Below are 19,967 nucleotides of genomic sequence, written 5' to 3'. Positions count from 1 at the left end.
TTTGCTCTACACTTGAAACTAACACAACATTGTAAATCAATTATACTCCAATAAAAATTAAAACAAAACAAAACAGTAAGCTACAGAGAGATTGGAGAGGGAGCAGGGGTCCTATCCTGTAGTGGTTTTTCCCTCCTGAGAGGTGATTCCACATGAGAATCACCTTGGAAGCGGGGCTGCCCACCAGACCAGTGATTCTAGGGCTTGGGGCCAGGTGTTTGTAATGCAGCCAGGGTTGAGAAACACTGATGGCAGGTCTTTAGACCATTTTAAGGACTTTGGCTTTTACTATGAGTGAGATGGGAAGCCATTAGAGGGTTTTGAGCAATGTTCCACCTGATTTAGGTTTTATTACTTTAAAACTCTATATTATGAAATTTTTTAGGCATACAAAAAAGTAGAAAATACAGTCTCCTATACCACCATTTTCCCACCCACTTCAGTAGCAACCTCATTTTGCCTTACTTGGTTTATCCTAACCTCTCGCCCCTTTTTTATCTTTTTCCTGGAGTATTTAAATACTAGCTTCAGTTTTTAGAAGGATCACTCTGGTTTCTGTGTTGGGAAAAGGCAAGGCAGGGCAAGGGCAGAATATAAGTATATCTTCCATGGATTTTTTTCTCTGAATATACAGTTGACCCTTGAACAACACGGGTTTGCGCTGCGAGGGTCCACTTACGCTTGGATTTTTTTTGCTAGATACATATCACGATACTGCACGATCTAAGGTTGGTTGAATCCAAGGATACAGAAAGCTGACTGTAAAGTTGTACTTGGGTTTTTGACTGCTCAGAGTATTGGTGCCCTTAACCCTCACGTTGTTCAGGATTCAACTGTAGATAAATTTTTAAACAAAAATTGAATTGTGCTGTGTTAACAGTTTTACATAAACTCTTTTCACTTACTATATTGGACACCTTATGTCACTGAATATTCTGGAACTTTGTTTTTTAATGGCTACGTAGGATTCCGTTATGTGGATCTACCATGATTTATTTGATCTTATGTCATTAGATGTTTTAATTTACAATCTTTGCTTATCATAAACAGTGTGGTGATACATCCCTATAGCTAAATATCTGCATATATATATATATGATTTCCTTAAGGTAAGTTCCTAGAATGGAATTGCTATGTCAAAGGATATGCACAGAAATTTAAAGCTTTTGATATGCATTGTCAAAGTGTTTTTGGAAAGCCTTTACTAATTTATACCCCCACTAGGTGTTTCTGAAAGTGTCAGATTTCCTTAAACTCAAACATTGAATTTTTTCATTAAAAAAATAAAAGGTTTCCTTTTATTTGTTTTGACAGGTGAAAAAATGATAACTCATGGTTATAATTTGCAGTTCTTTGATTCCTAGTGAGGTTGAATTTCATGTCCATTTGCATTTTTAAAAAAATACGCTTATTATATCATTTTCTAGCTGTGTGACTTTGGATAAGTCACTTAGGACCTATGCTTTTGTACTATGAAATGGGTGTTGTATACCTGCTTCACAGAGTTTTCATAAACATTAAGTAAAAGCATTTTTTATCTCTAGGTTTTTAAACTTTTTGATCCACAGTAGGAAAAAAAAAAAAAAAGACATCCTGCTTTGTGACAAGCATATATAAATATGTAGCCAAAAGTTTCATGAAATGATACATATACCCTTACCAAGTGTGATACAGTCTGATGTTTTACATTCTCATTCATTTCTTAAAATGCCCATTAAATTAATTATAACCCTCTGGGTTGTGACCCAGTGTTTGAAAAACACTCTCATAAGCTCTGGAGTACTATATCTTGTCAGGTGCTCTTTTATCTTTAGTGATTATCTCTTCCAGGTAGCTCAGAAGTCAGCCTCCCTTTACCTCTACTAAATTCATTTTCAGAAAAGATAAAGAGGAAACAAACAACCAAATCTAGCTTACTGTACTGTTGAATCAAATTTTTGGTCAGTGAAAAATGTTAAATAACTTCACAGTCAGAAAATGTGTTTGTTTGGGCTTTTGTGATACCATAATGACTGAATTGTTAACACAGTTGTTGTGTAATAGATCTAATGCATTTGAGCAAAACACCACATAATTACAGGGATTGATTGTATTTGCAAAACCCCAAATTGGGACACAGCATCTGATAGTTTTGCCTATGATTTTTGTTACCTGAAAAGCCGACAAAAATGGAAAACATAGGTCACATTTAGTTATATTTAGTACAGCCTTTTTCAATGGAAAAATAAAACAGTATGAAAGCTAGGTAATCCTGAGATACTGGGAATGTGTGGCGACCATGCATAAAATACCAGATGCTGTTCATTGGTCGGACTTGTAGCTAAACTACTTGAGGACCACTCAGAAAAGAGATAAATCTAATTATTAGCTGTGACTAGAGGAAACTTGATCAGATGAAAGTGAGAATCACTTCCAAGCTTGAGGGCTGTTGGAATGAAAATTGCAGAGAGAAACAGAGTGGGAATGGACTGGTGGCGTTTACTATTTGGAAAGCATCCGGGAGTTTAATGTATTTGAGAAGAGAATTGTGTTGTTACTTTTGACCTCTAGTTTAATATTAAATATGTTTTATCTGTTAAAATTATTTTTTGATGCTAAGACAGAAAAATTTTTTGATGACTCTAAGTTAAAAATTTGACTAATACACATTTTCCATTCTACTCGCCCCTCCACAAAGGAGAAAATTTTAAGGCATGTCAGAAACAATTTGGTACAAAAATATGAAAACTAAATTTTATACCAAAGAACTGTAATTTACCTTTGAAAAATAGCAGAATATATATGCTATATCTATACTATATTGATTTTTAAACATTAAATGTCATCAGATTTAGAAAAATAAGCAACTCTGCCTTTCTCTATGTTAGTGGGTGTTCACCTTAATTAAGTTCACCTAAATTCTAACATGTGGTTAGAATTGTATATATGAGATGTTTCCATGCATATAGTTTGAGTGATGACTTTGGATTCTGGTCTTTTCACTCTCTGCAGCTAAGATAGGGTTTTAAACAAGCTTAGGAATAAGGGTAGAAATCTTCTGGGCTCAAATGGCCCAGAAATATATGAAGACCTCCTTACCCTCACTAGTAATCAGGGATGTGCAAATTCAGCAATGGTGAAATACCATTTCATGCCCATCAAGTTGGCACAAATTACTTGGACCTTACCAAGTGTTGGGAGGAAATAATATTAGACTATTAAAGTATAAACTGGTACATGTGTTGTGAGAAGCAATATGGAAATGTGCTATGGTGCATACCCCGTGACCAGGAATTCAGCTTCTAGTATCTCTCTTGCATGTGTACACAAGTGAACATACAGGGTCATTGTTTGTAATAGTGCAGAAATTGGAACAACCTATATGTTTATCAGTAAGGAAGTGGCTACAAAAATTGTCCAGTATTTTCCACTTGAAATACAGTATGAGTAATACATGTAGTTTTAAATTTACAGTTTCTAAAAGGTAAGATAAATTTTAATATATGTTGACAATACAGTTGACCCTTGAACAGTGCTGGGGTTAGGGGGACCAACCTCCCACTCAGTCAAAAATCTGCTTATAACTTCTGATGCCCCCAAAACCTAACTACTGATATCCTATTATTGACAAGTACTGTTACCAGTAACATTAATAGTTGGTTAACACATATTTTATATGCTATATGTATTATATAGTATATTCTTATAATACAATAAGCTAGACAAAAATGAAACGTCATTAAGAAAATCATAAGGAAGTGAAAATACATTTACAGTATTGTATTTATCAATATCATTAAGTATATATCATCTGTTTACAAGATGAATCACCTGTCAGTACCTACATCGATATTGTCTTATATGATACAAAACAGTGTAGATGTTATATATATTGCTAACACTAGACATCAAAAGTGATAAGATAATGTGAAAAAGAAATTCATTTTTATTTACAGGTGTAACAATTCATGCATTGATAACGAAGAGGCAGCAATGTGATGGCTTTATGGTAGCCTAGTGTTAATAATCAATACAATTGCTTCACAGTAGCCTAGCCTATACACTAATGAATGAATGATTATAAAATTTTTATGGCATACAGTATTACAGTCATATTCATAATATAGTATTAGAAACATTGTTACCTTTTTTTTTTTTTTTTTTTTTGGCCACGCCAAGTGGCATGCGGGATCTTAATTCCCCCACCAGGGATCGAACCCGCACCCCCTGCATTGGAAGCATGGAGTTTTAACCACCAGACCGCCGTTACTTTTTTTTTAAACTGCTTACCTGTGATGATAGGCTGATACACAATTTCTCCAATTATCAGAGAGAGGGGCATACTGTACGGTAATGTAATTCTTTGAAAGCAAAGTTAAAAAACAGTAAGAAAACTAACTTATTATTAATTTTTTTTTTTAGAAGATGTTGGGGGTAGGAGTTTATTAATTAATTAATTTATTTTTGCTGTGTTGCATCGTCGTTTCTATGCGAGGGCTTTCTCTAGTGTGGCAAGCAGGGGCCACTCTTCATCGTGGTGCGTGGGCCTCTCACTATCGCGGACTGTCTTGTTGCGGAGCACAGGCTTCAGACGCGCAGGCTCAGTAGTTGTGGCTCACGGGCCTAGTTGCTCCACGGCATGTGGGATCCTCCCAGACCAGGGCTCGAACCCGTGTCCCCTGCATTAGCAGGCAGATTCTCAACCACTGCACCACCAGGGAAGCCCTCATTATTAATTTTATATTAAATATTACTTACCTTATAACTATGTGAGGATAGACCAGTATCTACATATATTTTATGCATTCATGACATACCTAACTTTTTCTTATTTTTTCAATTTTCCTAGGCTATGTGGTTTGTCTGTGAGTTTTTTCAAACTGTTGTGTAATCTGCAAAAAATTTTCTAATATATTTATTGGAAAAAATCCAAGTGTAAGTAGACCTGTACAGTTCAAATCCATGTTCAAGGGTCAACTGTATATCCATAATATTTTTAACATATGTAAAGAGATTCAGATATTACATTCTTTTTTCATACTATCCACTGTATATTTTGCACTTAGAGCACCTCTCAGTTTGGATGCTAAAATTTTTATCAAAAATACTTGATCTGAATTTAAATTTCATAAAATTTACACTTGAAGCAGTAGATTCACATATCCAAGTTGTTCCATACATACTTAGAAGTATTTCAGTAACTGAGTTACTTGAGTATCAAATAAACTAATTCACTTTCTCAATTTCCCTAGCCACATTTCAGATGCTCAGTAGTCACCGTATTGGATAGTGCAGTTCTGATCATAGTGCCAACTTTTGCACAGCAGTTTAAAAAAAAAGATCTACATATGCATAAAATAAAATGTGGCTGATTTAGTCAGATTTCTCAGTGTTAATAAGAATTCTAGAGAAATGGTGTGCGGTTTTATTGTTTGTTTTGAGCAATTAAAAATATTCAGAGTAATACAGGGAATAATGTAACATCTATGCAACCACTATTCAAATGTAGCAAATGTTAATATTTTGCCAAAATACCTTTGGATCTTTCTGTTCAATATTTTGCCAAAATACCTTTGGATCTTTCTCTTCAATCATAGGTTTATTTTTTAGAGTATTTGCTTGTTCAGATAGAAAATGGATTGCATATTCACTTGGTTAGTTTGTAGTAAGTGTAAAGGAAAAGAGTACCTAAGAGTATTATTGTTCCTTGAAGTATTGTTGGTATTATAACTTAAATAATCTTTTAACATTTAATTCACTTAAAAAGTTTCTAGGAATTGGATGTCTACTAGAAAATTACTTATTTTGGATTTTTAGGAATATGCCATATATATTAACAAGAATTAAATTCTCATTAACAAGAGGCTATTTTCCTTAGATTTCCCTAGTGTATACTGTGAGTTCTCAGAATATAGCTTTATTTAGTGGAAATCAACTGGGAAAAGAAGAATGTTTAAAGTCTAGTGAAATTGAAAGTACAGTACTAATTTTAAATGTAACTGAGTTACCAGGAATACCTCCTCATATATTTTAAGAAACCAAGTATTTTATCTGAAATAAATAGAGTTTTAAAAGGGGGAGTGGGGCAGAGATGATGTCACTTGGAAGTCAATACTCAAAGGACCTAGCAAGCCAGGTCCTTTGAGTACTGAAGATGTTGCTTAAATATATACATTGAGTGGGTTTACTTGCTCTTTCCAATGAATTTGAACATATTCCTTTGATCTTTTAAATGTAGCTACTGATTAAGGTGCCCAAAGTAAATAAGTACTGTAATCTCTTTTAATAACTAGTGCTGTGCCTTAATGAAAGGACTGAGACTGAGAAAAAAAAAAGAAAACTTAAAATGAAGGCTGTATATAAGGAGTATAAACAGTGTTGTTACTGTTTGAAGTACAGTTTTATAATTTAGTAATATTAAACTCCAGATTGAAAATTTTAATTTAATTGATTATATTTTCTTCAGATATGCTAATTAAGTCAAATACCTGATGTCATGAAGATATTTCTGATGCACAATTGTTATGATACAATGATTTTCTTAAAAAATCTTTCGTTTGAATGTGTAATTAACCAGTTCAAAGACCAAGGAATTCAGATCATACAGTTTTTAAGAATTCTTCCAGAAAAGACGTTTTGTAGTTGGTGGTGTCACATTTTAATTCTGTATACCTATGTTATAGCAATCTCCTTTACGATTTTGTTTTTGCTGTATAGTAACTTGGAAGTTTAAACAAACACCTGCTATGTTTTTGGTTCATCACTAGATGGCGCTCTTGTGGTACAACTATGTGTGCGGTAGCCATTAGTCGGATAAGCTTTGCTTGCCTCAGAGGAAGCATGTGTTATTTGTTTGTTTTAAAGAAAATTCAAAATGGATAAGTAATCACCTGTTAAACACATAATATGGTAATAGAAATACACAGCTGATAATATGCAGTCATAATCTTTGAGCCGCGTCAAAACAGCTGTTTCAGTCAGTAAGATTTTTCTTACAGGCCTGTGCTGGGAGAGTAGAGGTGGGTGGTGGGATAGCGGAAGTAAACCAATTACCTGATAATCCAGTGGAATTACGCTTTATATTATTAACTAGTACAGGACAGTTCTTTTGAGGACATTCCAGTGCTTGAGCTCCAGCTTGTCTGAAGACATGCTGTGCCAGCTCATAATGGCACTGAGACTAAATTCTTCAGGCATTGCATTTGAGGTTAAATGGTCATTTGTGTCCATCCACTCCTTGTCTTATCCTTGCCCATGTCATTTTGGCCTTAACACCTATTGTCCCGCTTCTCTTCCCACTTCAAACTCCAAAAACCAAGCTAAAGGTAGAATGTTTTTTGTCTTACTTCCTGTGTATTTACTTCTAATGAAGGAAGGAAGTGCACATACCTTCAGCACTTCCAGAGCCATAGTTGGACACATTTGGAATTTCTCCTCCTGTCTTACTTTCCCTTTATTCCTCTTTATGAATAATAAGAATGCTTTCAGATGATGTCCTGTTAAGTTAGTTGAGTTCCAAGCTATTAAAAATTGTCACTTATTCTATGGTTCTTTGACAGTCTTCAAAAGTGGCCCCTAAAGCGTTCTTTTCTCAGCATTAACTGTGATGTAAGTGTAGCTTCCTACACTGTGCCACTTAAGAAAATCTTCTAGTACTAGAACAAGTTTTAAAAGTTAAATAGTACTTAAAGGTTTGTAAAGACAAGTACTAGTTTCCTATCTCATCTTGTCCTTCATCTAGCCCCGTCCCCCCAGGCAACTGCTTTTACAAATTCCCATTTTTATTTCTCTTGGTAGTTGTCTGCATGTCTCTAATATGCTGTTATACTGCTGTTTCTTGATTAAAAGACTTGAATATTAAATCCTTATAGCAGAAAGTCAATTGATAATGAACTTTTATGATTTCCATGTTTCTTCCACCCGTCTCAATCAGTTAGCCTTATAAATTTTTCCATTGATTACCTCTACAGTATTAAATGGGGCCCTAAAAATCTAATTGTATGTGGATCTGTGTTACAAAGTTAATGAATGACCAGTGTGTGCTAGCTAGCCAGGAGAACTGGAAGACCACCAATCACATTTTATTGGGGAGCACGTTATTGCAGAATTTATTATATGTAAGCCTCTTTCCTCAATTATTATTTGTGTAATTTTTTAAATGACAACTGCTTGGAACAACTAGGAAACTTGTTTTATCACATAAAAAGCCTAGAGGCTGAGTCATCGATTCAATGACATAATCAAGGAAACAGATTCCTGGTTTTTCCATCTGCTCTTGTTCACAATGTTGGCTTTGTTCTCAGGTTAGCTGCCCTCAAGATCCTAAGATGACTCTTCAGGTCCGAGTGTCACTGCAAACACAACGTTATTTAAGAGAACGTCCCTTCTTATGTGTGTGTTTTTTGTTTTTGTTTTTGTTTTTTTTGTGGTACACGGGCCTCTTACTGTTGTGGCCCCTCCCGTTGTGGAGCACAGGCTCCGGACGCGCAGGCTCAGCGGCCATGGCTCACGGGCCCAGCCGCTCCGTGGCATGTGGGATCTTCCCAGACTGGGTTACAAACCCGTGTCCCCTGCATTGGCAGGCGGACTCTCAACCACTGCCCCACCAGGGAAGCCCTTATGTGTGTATCTTTTTGTGAGTGTACCCAGGAGCTTCCAGCAAACCTTCCCTGATTATCTCATTAGCCAGAACTGCTTCAGAGGTCCATTCCTAAACGGACTTCTGGCAAGGAGAATGGGATTGCATTGATGATCTTAGTGAAGCTCACAGTCATGTGGAGGAGGATAGAGAACAACATCTGAGGTGTGTTAGGAAGGAGCCAGGAGGAATAGTTGGTGGATGGTCAACCGGCAGTGTCTGTAGCAATGTCAAACTCTTAGTGGAAGGTGTCATTTACCTTATACCTTTAACCTCTGCCAGGCTGCTTTCTTTTGGAAAATTAAGTGGAAAGTCTGGCAATTGTTTGAAACCATAACTTTCTTCATATCCGCTTTGCTATGTATGTAGTATCAATACTTTTACAGAGTTTTAGCCCACGGTTAAGACCTTCAGAGTTCTTCTTATACCAACTTCCTAGAATTATTTTACGAACCTTCTGGTAACCTCTTCTAACAGTAAGGTCATTTGAACTACTCATTGCCTTGACTTTTTTTTTTTTTAATTTTTCTTTCTTTCTTTTGGTTGCATTGGGTCTTCGTTGCTGCATGCGGGCTTTCTCTAGTTGCAGTGAGCGGGGGCTACTCTTCATTGTGGCGCACAGGCTTCTCATTGCAGTGGCTTCTCTTGTAGAGGAACACAGGCTCTAGGCGGGCGGGCTTCAGTAGTTGTGGCACATGGGCTCAGTAGTTGTGGCTCACGGACTCTAGAGCACAGGCTCAGGTGTTGTGGCGCATGGGCTTAGTTGCTCCATGGCATGTGGGATCTTCCTGGAGCAGGGCTCAAACCCACGTTCCCTGTGTTGGCAGGCGGATTCTTAACCACTGCGCCACCAGGGAAGTTCTGTCTTGACTATTGATGTAAGAAGTTACAAAGTAGATGATTCTCTGGGATTGAAGTGTGTGTGTGTCTCTCTCTGTGTGTTCTGTGTTTAGTTTTATTTTTCTAAGCTAGTTTAAAGCATTTCATGCAAAAATCTATTTGCTTTCAAAATTGATTTTTAGATTAATGTTTAATTTCTTAGGAGAATTACTTTGTGTCATTATATCTGTTTAAGAAATAATACTGTAGTCATGACTAATGCCTCAGTTTTGTATTATGCCATATATATATATATATATATTCTAGTAACAGTAATGTCAATAAAGACGGTAGCATATACAGATTGGCTTTCAGTGAGATGTGTTTACCTCAAAATTTATCTTTTGATTCTCATATTGTGGCTATAAATGTAAGTCCTATGAGATGTTACTGTGTTACGTGAAAAAGAATTCTAGGATCAGATCACTTTGCTGCATGCTGGGTTATTCAGGGTTAAATGGGTTTCTTTACTGCGGGACTTCTCAGAACCTTTAATATATTAACGTGCATTATAAATGTTTCAGAGTGGAACACGTAGGTGTTTGCAGAACTTATATAAGTATGGAACACTCAATTCTAGGACTTTTGTTCCATAGAACATACTTTGGAAAACGCTGGTATTTGACGCAGTTAGTTTTGTGTGAATTGTTATAAAGGAAGTAGTGCGTCTAACCTTTATTTATGAGTGCCATCCAGTTTATTTGAAAACGTATTAGCACTTGAACACTTGGGATAATCAGTGTCAGATGCTTTTCAGATCCTTTAAGAGATAAGTGCTTTAAGATTTCGGGTATAGCTTCTCTACTGCTGCTTCTACAGCTTTTCTCTAAAATGAAATTTTTCCATTTCAATGTTGAAATGTACCTTAAACAGACGAGATAAGCTCTCTTGATGATTCCCAAAACTTTTCACTCCAGCCTGGTTTTCTCTAGTGAGCTCCAAACTAACATTTTAAGTTCCCTTCCTGACAGTTTTACATGCAAACCCTATAGGCATCAGAACTTGGTCAAAACTGAGCTCATCCTTTCCCTCACCATCCCCCCTGTTCCAGATTTTATTTTCTGTTTACCACACTGCCTAGTGGCACTGTCTTCTTTTCAGTCACCCAGACCAGAAGCCCAGGAGACTCAGATTCCTCCTTCATCTCCTACATCATGATTTCTTAACCTTGACACTGTTGACATTTTTGGCTGGATAGTTTTTTGTTGTAGGAGGCTGTCCTGTGCATTGTAGATGTTCAGCAACACCCTTCTTCCTACTAGAAGCCAGTAGCAATCTCCCTCCGTTGTGACCACCAAAAACGTCTCCAGACATTGTAAAATGTCCCCTGGGAGACAACTCACCCCTGTTTGATAAACCACTGCCCTACATCCAAACTGGTACCTTATCTTATTGATTCTACTTTCTAAATTTACCTTTAACCCCTCCTCATGTCTTTATTCCACTCCCTAACCTCCAATTCTTTTTATTTTTTTAATACTTGGGATCCTTTGTAAGGTTCTGACTAGTGTCCCTATGTCCAATGTTGTTTCCCTTCAACCCACCCTTTTCAGGGCTACTAAATTTATCTTTCTAAAATGCAAAGCTGTTCCTATTTACATCTCTCAGTAGTTTCCAGTGGGTACCCTCATGAACTGGCTTGTCTATCTCTAGCCTCATTCTTCAAAGGCACGCATACTCACTGAGGTTCTTGCTACACATGCCTAAGTACTATGCCCTCTAACCACTGTGCCATGGTTTCAGACTCTCCTTAGGCATCAGTTTCTCCACAGTAGCCTTTACCCACTTATTTTCAGAGACTCTATCATGGTGAAGGGCATATTATTTGTTTAACATAATCTGTCTTCCCTCACCAGACTGAACTTTTCAAGGGCAAAGACCATCTCTCTCTGTTTTTACCATGTAGTAGATATTCCATAAAAGGGTGAGTCATCTGCTTGTATGCCCTGACAGATGTAGTAACATCCTCGTTACTTCTAGGAATTCTCTTCCCTGGGTATCAGCTGTAAAATTATTTCCCTAGTCTTTATCATCCAGATGTTGATGGCTAGGCCTTTAACGACAGAGATCTTGAACTACTTTTTTTTTCTTTGAATGAACTATAACTTTCTTTAAGAAATCAGCTATTCAGAAAAGAATTGAAGAAAACAGCGTATTTAGTTGATGTCAGACGTCATTTGCTTGTAAAATAGCTAGTTTACCCTAAAGGTTTTTATTCAGAATGGAATTAAATTGTGTGGAATAATTGTGCAGATTAATTACACTGTGTGAATTAATATGGTGTGGAAAGTATTTATTGGACTCAAAACATCGCACTTCCATTGAATAAGGATTTGATGATTTGTCATATAAGGCTTGCAAAAGCAATATCATTGTCTTAACAATTTTACTTTTTTGGAAAATACATTTATTAGAACACATTCTTATAATTATCAGCCTACGCTATCTAGAAATTTATCCCCTGTCAAATGAAAAAAATATTACCAAGTCAATAGAGCCAAGAATGGCCCACTTCCCTTCCTTATGTGTCTTAAAAAATAGAATTTTGTGTGAATGAATTTCCCTGTGAATTGGAACTAGCTGCAGTCACTGAACTTTAATTAAAAGGTGAAAAAAAAGAAAAGCAGAGGTTGCAGGGCTTTTGGACGATAACCCAAATGTAGCACCAGCCTTACTGTGAAAGTCAAGGATTGAGGATGGGGAAAGAGAATGAATAGGGCCTACTCCTAATTTGGAAGAATTCTGCATCCTGGCATAGCGCCTTGCCAGATTATTAATAATTATTTGCTGAATGAACCCATGTATAATAGCAGTTAAGCCAGAAGTGATGACTTTCTGCTTCATTTTTTAGGGAGGGGCATAAAATGTATCGCTCACTTCCTTTCAAAAGTGATTCTTTAATAAGAACAGTTGTTACGGTGGTTTCCAGAAATGAAACTGGGAAGAGCCCAGTTACATACAGGGAAGGTACCTCCCTTTCCTAATAGCTCTCTAAGGGCTAAAGTAAATCATAGGAGACATATGTGACACCCAGCCCATTATTATTAATCTGAAGAAAAATTTTGCCAAAGACCAAAATTTGCCTTGCCTGTTTTCTAATTTCACTCTTTTCCATACTCTCTTTTCCCTTCTTTAAATTTAAAATTGGAAAGCATTTTTAATTCTTTAAAATTAAAAAATTTAAACTTACTTAATTTTAACATTATATATATAATACCAGTTAAAAGTCTCTTTAGGACCTTAAGCTGCTTTAGGAAAGAAAAGTGTTATTATGTAAATGAAAGAAACATTTGGACTCCAAAAAAATTTTTGGTAAATGCTCTTTACAAGAGAATTCTAACTGAGAACTTGGAAAATTTTGCCTTATAATGCTTCTATCACATACACATCATCTCATGCTTGTTTTTTCAGACTGTAAAAGAAATCTGTAATGATCATATTTTGAATATATATTTTTGATAAGTTTTGATTCTTGAAATTATATTTCTTAAAACCTCTATTTATCTTTAAGGCCTTACTTGATCTAAGTAAAAGATACTGTGATGATGGGCTACTTTGTTTTCCTTATATTTTTCAGTATTTTTCCTTATATTTTTCAGTATGTATATTGAAAGTAAATTTTCCCAGTAAATTCTTTACCTGTTACCAGAATAATGTAGTTTTTAAATGGGTAAAAACTTTTAACTTAGTGAGAGTCACATATAAGATACTTGTATTTAAACAGCATATCATCAGTTCTAATTATTTGCAGTGGTTTTGTTCTATAAAGGCACCACAAACACTGAATTAATGAGTGTTGAACCATTGTCCGGAGGGAAACACAGTGTTAGATTCCTGTGAGCCTCTGGTCACATTTTCATCAGCCAATCAATAATAACCTTGTTTGATGTATGTTTCTATCTAAAGACACCCTATTTAATATATATTGTTGATTCATTACCATTGAACTCGTGGCCAAAAGCACTGTAACTCATGCCTGAACAAAACTTATGTAACATTTTTTCTCCATGAGGCACATCACAGTCTTCTTACATCTAGGAACAGACAGCACTCAGCACTGTGCTTGGGGGCCATTTGAAACAGTGAAAGCACCAACAAAAAGCACAAAAATGCAGACTTCATGGTGCTAAACAGATTGCAAAAAGAACACTTGTTTATAGTATGAGAGCTGAAACAAGAAGGCAGAGTGCTACCTTGATCAACCTCAGGTGGAAAGGTACATGTCAGGTAACTGGAAGAGACCAAGGAAGTACCTCAAGTATGGATTTTGGGGTTACAAATGCATTTTAGTGAGTAGGCAAAATCACAGATACAGAATCTTCAAATAATAAGGATTGACTGTAATTGTTTTAAAGAAGGTTATAATACTCAGTATTCAAATTTAAAAGAAAGTTTCTCTTATTTTCAAGGATGAGGGAATTTTTGGGTAAGTGGAATCATACAGTTTTCATCTTCTATTGTCCAATGGAATAAAAGTGGCTGCTTTCATCCTGTCATTTTGTTTTCTCCCCTACAGGGAACAACCCATCTTCAGCACTCGAGCTCATGTCTTCCAGATCGACCCAAACACAAAGAAGAACTGGGTACCCACCAGCAAGCACGCAGTTACTGTGTCTTATTTCTATGACAGCACAAGAAACGTGTATAGGATAATCAGTTTAGATGGCTCAAAGGTAAGTTACATTTACATTAAATAACCTTGCTGTTTTGCTTTATATAGTATACACTTCAGTTTTATTCAGAAGATTTTTATCTTCATTAAAATAAAATATTTTCTTTTGAGCTTTAAAAACTTACCTTTTAAAAAACAAAATTGATCATTTTTAGGGTAGCAACTTTTTCATCCCCTAAATTACTTGGATTAACCACCTTATATATATATTGAGTTACATGCCAAAATATTCTACAAATTTGAAGTCAGTTTATTTGAAAAATATTCATTGCATATCTGTTGTGTCAGGCACTGTGTTAGGTGCTAGGAATATAGTTTTCAACAGAACGGACACAGTTTCTACTCTTGGAGCATGTAATCTAGTGAGGAACTAGACTTCTTTTCAGATATACTTCTATAGTCTAGTAGGCAGTTCAGAATCCCTAAATCATAGGAAGTCTTTCAATATTAAGTTCAGTATTCAATAATAAAGCTGACATCCATTATTCAGAAGAGAAGCGTATGGACAAGACCTGTTTTTATTTGTTAGGAGAGGCAGATCGTAAAATGTTTATGAGCATGGACTGCCTGGGTTTCTGTCTCAATTCTACCATCTATGAAGTTTTTGATTTGGGGCAAATTATGTGTTTACTTCTCTGAGTTTCATTGTTCTCACCTCAGTGGTAGTTGTAAGGATTGAGTTGGTATCTACAAAGCACTTGGTTACCTCAGTGCCTGATGGAGTATACCCTTCAATAGGGGGAAGTTCCATTTTTTCCTCAATGAGTTTTGAATAATACATGTAGATAATTCCTAGGAAATTTTCACAGTTCAGTGTAGAGTTAAGACCACAAACTCTGAAGCTGGACCATCTGGTTTGAATTTTTACTTTAATACTTACTAGCCATGTGACCTAGAGCAAGATATTTAATGTCTTCATGTCTCAGTTTTCTCATATGTAAAAAAGAACTAATGTAAATAACTGCATCATTACACCGTGGGATTATTGTGAAGATTAAATAAATTAATTTAGGCAAAAGCACTTAAAGTGTGTATAGTAATCACTATGCAAACACTTACTGCTATTGTTATTATTAATATTATTCAGCCTTTTTTTTTTTTTAAGATGTTGGGGGTGGGAGTTTATTAATTTATTTATTTTTGCTGCGTTGGGTCTTCGTGCGAGGGCTTTCTCTAGTTGTGGCAAGCGGGGGCCACTCTTCATCGCAGTGCGCGGGCCTCTCACTATTGCGGCCTCTCTTGTTGCGGAGCACAGGCTCCAGATGCGCAGGCTCAGTAGTTGTGGCTCACGGGCCTAGTTGCTCCGCGGCATGTGGGATCCTCCCAGACCAGGGCTCGAACCCGTGTCCCCTGCATTAGCAGGCAGATTCTCAACCACTGCGCCACCAGGGAAGCCCCCAGCTTTTAATTATGTATTGCCTAGTGGTTTGGGGGAATCAAAGATAATTTAATTTAATGCTGAACTTTCAGTCTGTTTTTTCTATGTGCTCATTCCTTATCTCCTTAACTGGATTATAGGACCCCAGGGGCTACGTGCACTTTGTCTTGTACATAAGTGACTAACATGTATTTATTTGAATAATTGATCCTCTTTTCATTTTTACTTAGGATTTATAGGACTTGGGAAATAGCAATAGTTAATTTATCTGAAGCTTTATTTAATGAAGAATAATTTTGCCATATTTTGTAACTGTTTAGTGAAATTAACAGATATTAATTATTATAATCTCAGACCCTAGAGTGTTAATTTATTTCTTTTCCCTGACTTGATCCTTCAATTCTCTGTAATTTGTATTTCTCTCTTGGCCCAAACCATGGATAAGATGTGGTTTTATTAGAGAGGGCAGTTAAATGATATATAAAAGTAAAGTAGGCCCAAGTCCATTGTGATTAAATAATCCTCATGTGTTTTTCTCCTGAAGCAGTATGAACTATTGCTTCTGTCATTTCCATTTTTGAATATACTTTGTAGCTTGTAATTATTAGGCTCTTATATAACTCTTGTGAAAAAGTTTTTTTGTTTCTTTTAATAAAATCTACTCTCTGTACTGGAGTTATATTTTCTATCACATTTTCCATTTTCTAGTTACTTTTCTGAACTGATGCTATTAACTATTGCAGTTTCCTGCAGGAGTAGTTTTTTGGTAAGCAGTAGTGGTTTATTTGATGCAGCTAAATGGGTGGGTTTCTTTTCCCCACCCTCACTTCTGTTTCTGCACAACATGTTGAGTTGGGAAAACCTTAGGTGCCCCTGATTAGAAAACATCCATTTGTTCTTACTTAAGGCCTTTTCTGTGCATGTCAAGTTTGCTTGAAGGTTTTCTAATCCTGCTGCAGAGATGTCAGTATGGCCAAGGGCCAGGATCAGGGCACTATATGGTTGGTAATGACACAGCATTTCTACTTCTTTTCCTTGAAAAGACAAGAACTATGGGATTGAGAGACATATTTATTTTAAAGAACTAAAAATCTAAAAAAATGGATTTATAGTAGCATTCTATTTTAAGAATTCTAATAAATAATTTTAAGTGCAGAATCATCTATTATTTTAAAGTTTTATTCACTGATTAAAGAATCCCAAAACAAGTCATATGGAGGCAAGGAAAGGTTCAGAATGGGGATTAAAATGGAACTCTTAAACATAAAAGCAGAAAGAAGTTAGTCTGAAATAGCCAAACCAGAAGGTCAGTGACTGGCAACTCATGAGTCACACGTTTTCCATGCCTTATAAAGCCCGTGGTCGCCTCACTATGTGAGAGTTGTTAGGGTCACCTGTAAGATGCCCATCTCTCCTTGGAAACACTCAGATCCCAGCTCACATGTGCATGTACCCTCCTCAGGGAGCACTCAAGGACCACCAAATCTAAAGTAGTTCTGGCCAGCCCTTGCCTTTCTGCCTCTCAGTCTTGATCCCATCCTGGTCTGTGGTCTTCACAGCACTTACCACTCTCTGAAATTTCATTGGTCAGCTACTTGTTTACTTGTTCAGTGACTGACTCTTCTTGCTCTAGAATGTAATCCACAGTTACGTTGCTTCTCACCGTTGTATCTCAAGTTCCTAGAGTTGTGCTTGGCATTTAGTAGGTATTTGCACACGCGAAAAGTTGCATATCCAAACGAGTCCTTACCATTCGTTAGTATATTCTTTCCCACCCAGTCTTTCATTTGATGACAACCCTGCATGTTAGAGCAGTTGTTAGCTACATTTTATAGGATCTAAAATGACATGCCAGGAAAAACAGCTTTTGAACCAAAGGGTAAGGCAGTATATTAGTGTATAAATTTTGTCGGAGGTGAAAATGCTTATAGAGAGTAAGGGCTCTCATGTAACAACAGATAATGTGTCTACTGTCAGATAACATGTCTACTGTCTGTGAGAGAAGGCAAGCCACCACTCTCTTACTGTCTACTTTAGTAGGACAAATGTCATACATTCATTATAACTTCATCAGTACCTGCATAGCTCATAAATATTTACGTTTTTACTGTTGTTCTTGTGGTGTACAGATTTTGCTTTGTTCTGGAATGCTTGATTCTTATTCCACATTTAATAGTTCACCAAATAACTGCTTATGGATTTGATAATGTATCTGTTTATTATTATGGGATCACTTTGTAATCTCAATCTCAGTTACAGAGTCATTAGACTACTTAACTAAAACTGATTCTATACCTTAATAGTACTGGCAGAGGGGATGAACGAACTGAAATTAATGTGTTAAAGAGTAGTTGAAGTTTATTAAAGTGATCAGCAAAGTTAATATTTAATAAAGTACTAAAAGACTAGTTTTCTAAGAAACTATGTTATAAACAGAAGTGATAGTGATTCTCATTACCATGATTTTATACTACTTTATATGTAAAGAAGCAAAGTGTATATTTAAGGGTTTGTTTTTCTCTTGAGTAAAGGAAAACTTACTAAAGGATCGAAAGTTTTTTCTGTATCACAGTATATTTCAGGTAAGTTGGCTTTAAGAAAATTCTTGTTGATGGATTTTAGAAAATAGTGATCAAATAGAAAATTTGTTCTATTGCTGCCTTTATTTTTGAAAGATTCTTTGGAGAGGGGTCCTTACTTTTTTAAATAAACAACTATTAAAACCTACTTGCTTCTGGTGAATATCATCCAAAATTCATAGATATTGATCCTAAATGTTCAAAGAGAAGACACTGACCACATTAAAAACTCTTTAAAAGTTTTTGCATCACAGGAAAACTTATTTTGCTTGTAAAGTATTGAAATTTATAGTAGAGTGCCATTATACTTATAGTTTTCTTATTACCATATTGCCACAGTCACTTATAATGTTAAAAACTGTTTCTCTAACTCTCTTTATATATTTAACATTGTGGCTCAATAGGAGTCCTGAGTTTTTATGTATCTGAATAGTCCTGTGCTTAAATGCCTATTTGCGAATTTTTGGCTGGTTACTCATACTTGTTTTATTTTTCAGGCAATAATTAACAGCACCATCACCCCAAACATGACATTTACTAAAACATCTCAGAAGTTTGGCCAGTGGGCTGATAGCAGGGCAAACACTGTTTATGGACTGGGGTTTTCCTCTGAGCATCATCTTTCGAAAGTAAGTTAAATCATAAGATCTGAGTGGAAATCTACATCTTCAAATCAGACGTCTTAAATATATAATAGAAAATGGAGAGTATAAAATGTAGGAGAAATTTCTTTGGTATTTTCAGAACAACTGTAGTGACAGCAGAGCAAGAAGTGAGAGATCAGTGGATCCCACTGTCAGTTGGAAACATTGTATACATTAAAAACAGTCACCATTGATTGAGGAGGGTTTTTGTGGTTAACTAGGTATGATAGGAAATAAAATGTGGGAATTATCACTTCAGAATGGACTTTGCTCGGGAGTTAGCACCCTTGGTTGATGTTCTGTAAGATAGGTAGACACCAAACGCTTCTGAATTGTGAAAACTCAAGCTGATAGTGATATTTCAGACATAATAGCAGGCACATATAAGTTACTGTTTAGGAAAGTGGTGCTTTGTCTGGGTGAGAATTACTCTGAGGCCTCTGATGCAACACAGAGTAAGATCTAAGAGACACCGTGAGGAGTTCTCGGAACTGACCAAGTAAATTACTGTGGCTAGAATGGCTGATAAAATACAGAGCATCACCAGGCTAAATACTGGAAATAAAACAGTTTTCCTGCATATAAACAAAAGCCATGCAGTGTTCATACCAGCAGCATCCTGAATTCTTGTGGATGTCACAAAGAGTTTATAAGGAAAAGGAAACAATCTCAGGATAACAAGATGATCAAGGAGATGAGGATTACTCACTTTTACCCTTCACATTTGATGCTCACCAGACCCAAAGAGTTATGCTTAAAACTTCTGTTTGAAGCATTCAGTTAAAAGAATAGCCCTACATTTGAACCATATTTTATGTATGATTTGGTATACATAGGATCTGATGGCTTGAGAGTTGAAATAGCTCAAGTGCAGGGTAATCAGGCTCTTGTTAGATATACACCGTTAATACTTAAGTGAAACCTAAGCTGTTCGTTATAGAAATCATTGAGATTCTTAAAAATTATTTCTTTTAAAAAATCTTACACTTTTGTGAATATTTATTGACTTGAAGTTATAATTAGATAGTTCAGTAGTTAAAATAATCTTTCTTTCCTTTTGTTTTAGTTGCAAACTTTCCTTAACACTGTTGTTTTCAAGTGCTTTTGTTATCTTTTTGATATAAATTAGAGTTGAAAGCTCAATTTTACAACTATTTTAACTTTTGTCTTGATGATTATGTCATTCTCTGTAAGGTGA

At 35.9% G+C, this 19,967-nt stretch overlaps 1 protein-coding gene across 2 annotated transcripts in view; it reads left to right on the top strand.

Annotated features, from left to right (window-relative positions):
- The window catches only part of HOMER1 (homer scaffold protein 1), a 131,715-nt gene that overhangs the window by 31,445 nt on the left and 80,303 nt on the right, over nucleotides 1-19,967 (top strand). For both annotated transcript variants that reach the window (XM_079915691.1, XM_079915690.1), the window contains 2 exons: nucleotides 14,013-14,169; nucleotides 18,623-18,754. In XM_079915691.1, the coding sequence (XP_079771817.1) occupies nucleotides 18,653-18,754 (102 nt within the window). In that variant the 5' untranslated portion in view covers nucleotides 14,013-14,169; nucleotides 18,623-18,652. The remainder of the gene's footprint in view (nucleotides 1-14,012; nucleotides 14,170-18,622; nucleotides 18,755-19,967) is intronic.

This window comes from Stenella coeruleoalba (assembly GCF_951394435.1).
Source record: "Stenella coeruleoalba genome assembly, chromosome: 3".
In the NCBI taxonomy this organism is placed as follows: domain Eukaryota; kingdom Metazoa; phylum Chordata; class Mammalia; order Artiodactyla; family Delphinidae; genus Stenella; species Stenella coeruleoalba.
This window is presented reverse-complemented; position numbering and strand designations above follow the sequence as displayed.